Source organism: Phaethon lepturus, unplaced genomic scaffold, assembly GCF_000687285.1.
Source record: "Phaethon lepturus isolate BGI_N335 unplaced genomic scaffold, ASM68728v1 scaffold9190, whole genome shotgun sequence".
Classification (NCBI taxonomy): Eukaryota; Metazoa; Chordata; class Aves; order Phaethontiformes; family Phaethontidae; genus Phaethon; species Phaethon lepturus.
In genome coordinates, this window is record NW_010513996.1 from 43980 (window position 1) to 51902 (window position 7923).

Here is a 7923-nt window from a genome sequence, read left to right on the forward strand (position 1 = left end):
GTAACCCACACAGTGTACACCACAGGGATCTAGTCAGAGAATTAACAAAACTTAGATTATTGTACCTAACAAAAAGATGGAAAGCTCACAACTACTCTGGTGTTCCAGACAAAACTAGGATATTCTTGGGCACTGCTGGCAGCAGGATTTTAGTAGCATCCTCATAATACTAGGTCCTGGACAAATGACTTTAAAAGCCATGTTTCCCTCATATGTTCATAAGTCTTACACCAGACCTATGGAATGAAAAACAAGGAAAAAATAATCCAGTGTTTTTTTAAAAAAAAGAATTAAAAAAATTGTAAGAAACCACCTACGGATTGAGCTTTTAACACTTATAAGTAACTCAGCAACAGACCAGGAAAGAAAAGCAAGTCTGGCAGGGCACAGTCAAAGAACAGAGGCAAGAGCCTTCTGCCCTCTCCACTTTGCTCTCCTGTGGCTCAGATTGCTCCATGGGCTTTCTCAGGACCACCTGCACACCAGTGCTGAAGAGGGAGAGCTTAAAAACTGATATTGTGGAATCCTGTATTAGAGGTGCCTGCTATAGATGATAACTGCATAACCATCAGAAACTGAAGAGAACGGACACCTGAAAAATCAAGAATCTAATGCCAGCAACGGTTTGCTGTCAAATTAAAAAAGCCTGTACCGTCATCATAAAATCCCAGGCAGATTTAAAAGAATCTGCAAGGACTTTTAACTATTCCCAGGAGGAGATCAGCCAATGGGTCTGGTGAAATCTCTACACTAACTCTGAAACCGGATTAAAAAGGATCAAGGATATCTGAGGTCACACAATGACACTAACGCTGCTTCACTACAACCTTTGCAATAATCTTCCCTACAAAGAGAAGCTTACTGGCAGATGGCTAATGTTTCAAGTGACAAAGCACTTCAAGAACATACGCAGGTTTAAAATACACTGAAACATGTTGCCCTTGTGCTATCTTTACTGCACTGTGAAATGTGTTTAGCTGACTCTGGAAGTCTAAATCTTATGTATGAGTTAAGTATCTGAAAATACTCAAAGCAGCAGAGGTTACACATCTGAATTGAAGATCTATTATTTTAGCATTTCTGAATGTACATTTAAGTCCATATCAATAAAGTTGTTGAAAACAAATAATAATTAAATCAAACTGAGAGGTGTATTGATTGAAAACTGAATCAAATGCTGGAGAAAAAAAAAACAACAGGATTATTTATCTGTGGATAAATATTCCCTGAACTGTTCTTCAGACAGCTAACATGGACCCAACCCGGCATCTAGGTCATTATCTGTGTAACGAGACATGACTGAAATTTAAAGACTACTGGTGACTTGAAAGCTCTGAATGCAAAATCTACCAAAGGAATAACACAGAAGGTAAAGGGGAAAGATAATATTAGAAGAGATTTTACTGTCAATAAACACATTACAATATTTGTGCTTACACAGATCAGACCATTTGGCTAGCTGTCAAGAAGAATAAAAGCATTAAGTCAGGTGATATTCTTCATATATTGCTACAGTCCTCCAGGCAATAATAGAAACTAGATCAGAAAAATCTTTTCTGAGACAGACAAGCTCTGGACAAAAGCCAGATTTCTCATCATGGTGGGATTTTAATTACTTGGCTATTGAAAGCAAAAGAGCCATGTACAAATCAAGGAAGTTAAACATTATCTGAAGATACTGTACAGCTGCTTTTTATGCATTCTGTGGAACAACCAACTTGCCTGAATGTTATATTAGACCTAATTCCAAGAATTACACAAATGCGAAAAATTAAGCCTGTGAATTGCTAGGACTCAGGATTATAAAATTTCAGATTTGAAATACAGGAATAAATATTAAAAGAAATACAGGCAATTTATTATTTTCCCTATGAAAAATTGTTTTGTGAGGAAATAAAAGATATCAGATGGAATTTCACCAGTATTCTGTAAAGGGAAAAAAGATACTCATCCTAAGGAAACAAGAAATCATTAAAACACAGTTATAAGATTTTGGCTGAAATTCACCCTGGCTAAGTCTTTATAGATAAAGATGAACAGAGGCTAAACCAATTAAAGCATTAAGGAGAAGTCTATTAAAAATAAAAGCAATTTGGGAAGATGCCAGGTAAAAACACTACATTTACAGAAAGTACCAGAAACTAAACAGCCATAAAAATTTTTAATTAACAACAAAATGTTCTTCAGGTAAATTAAACTCTCTTATAGTAATATTAAGAATTCTGCATTCTCTAATCACCAGTAACCTTGGGAAATCTTCCACATGCAACAGCTGTGTGACCTAATTTCCTGGAATCAAGACAATAAAAAGGTTTATTGTACATAAACCTAAAGAAGTTACAATCACATCTGCAAAGATATAATATAGAAAAAGGCTTTTACATGAACACTGAAGCCCAGAAAAAGTGAAGACCTTGAAACTTAAACTATTCTTACTTAACCTAGGCAAATAACTTCTGTTCTCCCAAGTCAATTAAAATTCATGGTGACAACATGCATTTTCTAGCTGCTATTGCAAATCAACACATCTGAATCACAACTTAACATCTTCTATAGCTGTCAAACTCTTTCTTTTTTAAACCACAATAAGAGCATTCATAAATTTGCTGCTTTCCAGTATTTCCAGAAATACCTGCAGGTATTTCGGGGCACTTTTGCTCAGTGTGTTGCCTAGCTGTAGTTAACCTGAAGCTAGGCAAATAAAATTGTCAATGGCAAAATAAAACCAGTCCTGAACTGTGAATTTCAAGTAATCTCTATGTTAAACGCCTAATCATAACATTGTTTTCTCTCTATCTCCTTCCATAGGATGGCTATGAAATCCATTATTGCTGATGAGTATTTTTCACAAATATATCAATTTGAATGAAAAGATTTCCGCCAATTCTGTCAGAGCAGGTGACCTCGGCACAAACAAGTAGCAAAATCCCAAGAATCCAAGCTGGCTTCATGCGGCTGGCCAGCCTAAAGCTTGCTATTTTTATCAAAGATTAACATTTGCCTATAACACTGAATGCAGTTCATCTGTACATATCATCAGGACATTAAATTGCATGTAACAGAACTTCAGAAACATCTTGCAACAGAAGTTTTGTTCTTTGTTATAACAACTGTGATCTGTGCCTTGCTCACTATTATCTGGCTTTGTTCAAAACCATATTCTACTATTAATTTATTTTAATATTATCTTATAAACAAAAATTAACAACGGCTCTCCAAATGTTTAAAATATGTGAAATACTGTATTGGATATACGTATGCACCCAAGTTCCAAGTCTTTCGTTCTATCGACTTTACAATTTTTGCCTGTGTAAGGAACAGATTAGTGAGACTTGCATTTCCTCACCACACAATCAGAAATTTCCATGCACTTTTTAAAAAAAACTTTTAAAAAATATTTCAATGAATTTAATAATTACATAGGCAAGGATAATTAGTTTCTCCATCACTGAAGCATTTATTGTAATCACATTTGCTTATTCCAACCAGCTTTTTTAATGTTTCTAATTATTATTTGTATATTGCATTGCACTGGTGTGCAATGAGTGCTTTGGGACTTTACGTAACTTCTCAGTGACTTAAACAAAATGAAGTAACCAAATTCATAAATTGATGAGTAGCACCCCAACCAACTCAAATAAAATGAATTAACATTACTGTAAATACAGTAGTATGTTATACGTTTCAATAAGTGGGAGAAAATCAGGGGAGATATTTAAGAGTAATATGGGTATTTTGGAATCATTCTGAATATAAATTTCAAATACCCATGTTTAGGTTGACTGATGTTTACTATGTGTAGCTTTTTAGAATGTCTAGAATTTATTTGCATGATCATTTGAACTTAACGTTTGCTAAATGTATGTTTAATATCACGAAACTTTAGAAAAGATGATCAAAGATCCCTACCCCATTTTAAGTAAATATGACATCCCAAACATCCTCTTCACAATAATAATTGAAAGTCAAAATTTTGAACAAATTCTTCAGTCCTTAGTATCACTTAAGCTTCTGCACTATAAATTTGAGTATAAAATCCAACTTTCTCTTTAATATGAGGTGACTCAACAACTTCATATAGCACTTTATTTTCTGACATTTTGGACATTAAAATCTACAATGCATCACACAGAAAGTGGAATCTGCAAGCACAAAGAGATTTTCTTTCCTAAAGGACTCTTAAGACAGTAAAATTGTCTAAGGAATAATCATAAAATGTTCATATCTGATCTAGGCTGCTTTTTCAGTGCCTCAGATCTCACCTTCTATAAGTTATCACATGCTTCTTTCATGAACTACAGATCTCCTTTTTAAAGATATGCACAATCTCGAGATCATTCCTCATTGTTTCCAGTTGTTTCTCATTCCCTTTTCTGCCGTCTTTTTTCTTTTCCCTTTGTGATACTTTCCATCTTCTCTTACCCTTTTCCGCCTAAGCACATTATATCTCCAGTCTTTTAGTTTTCACACATATATAAGCTCTTTGGCTACCTTTCCCCCACTGTGCTGCATTAGCACTACAGAAAGGCAGGCCCCTTCTCAGCAAGCAATTACTATTAAGCACAGCAGGAGAATAGCAGCAGAGCTAGAGACCTCACTTAAATTAGAAACCTATCATGGGGTTTTGGTAAGGTTTTTTCCAATGGAAAATTTGAGGACATGCTAAAAATAGCAAATCTGAACGTTACTGCATCTGCAATTTCCAATTAACTATGCTTTGTTTTATTTACAAAAATAACAAAATCTCTTCAAAACCCAAGCAAAAGCTCTCAAAATATGCCTTTATGAGAGGATAATACCTCAAAAGAATAAAGAAGAATCATGGGAAAGGCAGTCATTAGTAAATTCAGACAATATATACTGTTAAACAACCCTTTCTTTTCCTCCACAAGATATCTTAGTTCCTGAGCTTGTTGGCATTAGTAGATCTTCCAGAACGAGACGGAAAAGCCACACCTTGTTACCTAATCGACCCATTAGGCTACTCCAGAGCAATAGCACTGGCCCTTGCAGACAGACTGAATCACTTCTGCACCAAGTCTCTCCCCTCTTTATGGCGAGGACACGAGTAGGAAGCACAGCTACATAGCTTCATGGGAAGCATTTGCTCTTTGAAACAACGGTAAACAGCTCTTCCCCCAATTCTATCCTTGCTCTATAACACAGCTGCTCTTGGAAACATAGATTGTACTGGGAGACTGGAACTGGTGACTCTGCACAGAAAGTTTCAGACAGGTTACTCAAAAAGCATGTTTACCTATCAACAATCTATAAGCAGAGAGGTATTTCTTCATGTTGCTAAGTAATTTTTTTCTTTTAAATTTTTTTCTTTCCTCTGGAAGGGTCAAAAAGCACATTGTACGTTTAAGGGAAATCCAGAAACCGTAGAAAGCCTCAAGACTCTGAGCAGAAAAGGAGCACAGGTTTGTAACACATAATAAGAACAGAAGTGCCAACAAACAAAAATACCAGAATACTGAGAAAATGGTACCAATGTGCCCAGAAGGAAAAAGAGCAAAGCGTACAGCCTAAATACTCAGATAGTAGAATGATGGTGACAAAGTCAGTCTTCTTAAAGCAGAGCACACAACAGGAACAGCTCAAACTTACTAAACAGAAATACGGATCTGTGGCAAAGAAAGGAGCAGAAAACAAATATTCAAGAAACAAAGGAGGCAACAAGACTGTAGGACCGAGTGCCGTAACACAGAGACAGACAAACATGAGTAAAACCGGGAAAAGAGAAGCGCACGTAACATGGTTCTCCCGCAGCAGAAAAGCTGCTGTCAGTAAGAATGCTACACAGCAAGCAGTGGCACATCCGATCACCTCTCCATCACTCTCTTTGGGGAGAACAGCTCTGGGGGGACATGAAGGGAAGATTTCCCCCTCCTGTGCTCCAGGTCTCCCACACAGCACGGGGGAATGGCGCGGGGCCCTTGCTGCAGCCAGCTGGTGCACTTGCAAGAGCAGCGCTGCCAGGCGCAGCCGGCAGCCTGCCCCGCTCCTGCTCACGGGCTAATTGCCGCTGGCACGAGAGCAACCACAACCCCACACAGCAACCCAGGCATGAACGCCTTTGAGCAGGGCACTGAGGGGCTATGCTACAAGCACCATATCCCAGCCACAGCACCACAGCACACCCACAGCAGAGGATGGGTGCTGTGGCCACCTTGGGACCTCAAACCACCAGTAACCCTGTCCCATGGCCAGCGTCTCAAATGGCAGCAGCAGAGAAGTTGAGAGACGGTCAACATACTCATTAACAGGTCATCAGGAGCAAGCAGTTAAGGTATGCCACACACAGAAACAAATATGGCAGTTCTAAAACAACCAAAAATCCCAGTAGCTATTTTCCCAAGCATTTATTATTGGAAAGATCATTTTTTGCAAAGCATCCTTAAAGATCCTTGAATAGATTTCCTAAGAAAAATGTAACTAAGTTATTGACCAAGTCTAACATCTGATAATTTTCTCACTGAATTTTGCAACTAGTTATAAGACAAACAATTTTCAAAATTCTTCCAAATGAAAGATTTGTGCTGCTGTCAAAATGTCAGTGTCTGTCTTTTAACACCACTGTGAAGTGGGTCACTCGTTAAAGCATAACACTCTAGAAAAGCAAGGAATCAGTCTAAAGAAATTACAAATAATCTTCATTATTAAGCAAGTATATATTACTGGAGCAGTTAGCAAAGACGTCTACCGTTAGAGCAAGCATGAGGTGCTGGCAGAATAAAAACATCATCCACAGATCAAGTAAGAACACAAATATAATTAGTTCAAGGTTCTAATCTTAATTATAAATAACTAATGGAGACTTCATAATTGAGAGCTTTCGATCCTGATAATTTTTTTTATGAGCAATTTAGGCATCTGCCATTCCAGTCAGCAGGTCGATACGAAAGCATGCACTTCAGCATTGTGGTGTCCTCATTTCACGCAGTTACTTTTATGGTGTTTACCAGTGAGAATCACTGAAAGGCTTTCATGTAGAGAGAAGAGTAAGTCCAAACAGAAAGGAGAATGAATCAAAGCTTTGGGGAACTGAAATAATTTCTTTAGTTTTGAATTACTGCTCTTACACACATTTTAGCCAACTGACCGATATGCAGATGTTACAAGGGAGACAACTTTTCTCACACATTTACTGGACAACACAAAAATCAGACCACACCCTAAATCTCCTCAGATTCACCTTTCTCACCATGCTGGAGCCTGATTTTTACTGCAGAGGTGCCACAAAATGAGGGAACATTTCTACACCATATATACACTGAAACACTAAACTCCTACCATACTTTATATACTACTGCTGATTATACAAAGATTTCTCACCTGGGTTTTTTTTCTGCTTATAGTTATGGCCTAAGGCACAATTTAAAAATATTTAAATATATACATAAATATAACTGAAAATTTAGACTAAGTACAGCCTGCAAAACACCCATTTGTATGGGGTACTAGATAGGTCTTTGCTGTTTACCTTCTGGGCACTGACAACTGAATCCATTGATGTTGGACGAGCAGGTACCTCCATTTTGGCATGGCTGCTGGATGCAATGATCAATCTCTGACTGGCACAGCTCTCCAGTGTAACCTACAAAACAGAACACAACATTCAGATAATATAGCGGAAAATGAGGTTTTATCACTAGATGTATTACTAGGTCATTCAAACAGTACCATTATTTTTCTTCAATAAAATTAACCAAAAATCAGAAATAGAATCCAGGACAGTCTTCTAATTTCTTATAAAATGAGATTTTTAATTAGAACTTATACTTCACTGGAGCAACATAAATACGTAGTAGAAATCTAGAGATTATATCAATTGTGTTTTAACAGCATAAATATTCTGACAGCACTAGTATAATGGAGGTTGGTGCTGCATCTTCATCAGCACCCGTATAACCAAAAAAA

General features: G+C 37.2%; 1 protein-coding gene across 1 annotated transcript in view; it reads right to left on the reverse strand.

Moving 5' to 3' along the window:
- LOC104624298 (delta and Notch-like epidermal growth factor-related receptor) overlaps nucleotides 1–7600 on the reverse strand; it is a gene marked incomplete at its 5' end in the record, with an annotated part of 39686 nt that extends 32086 nt beyond the window's left edge. Inside the window, one exon of the mRNA XM_010291639.1 lies at nucleotides 7487–7600. Coding sequence (XP_010289941.1) covers nucleotides 7487–7600 — 114 coding nt within the window. The remainder of the gene's footprint in view (nucleotides 1–7486) is intronic.
- Nucleotides 7601–7923: the final 323 nt, after the last annotated feature.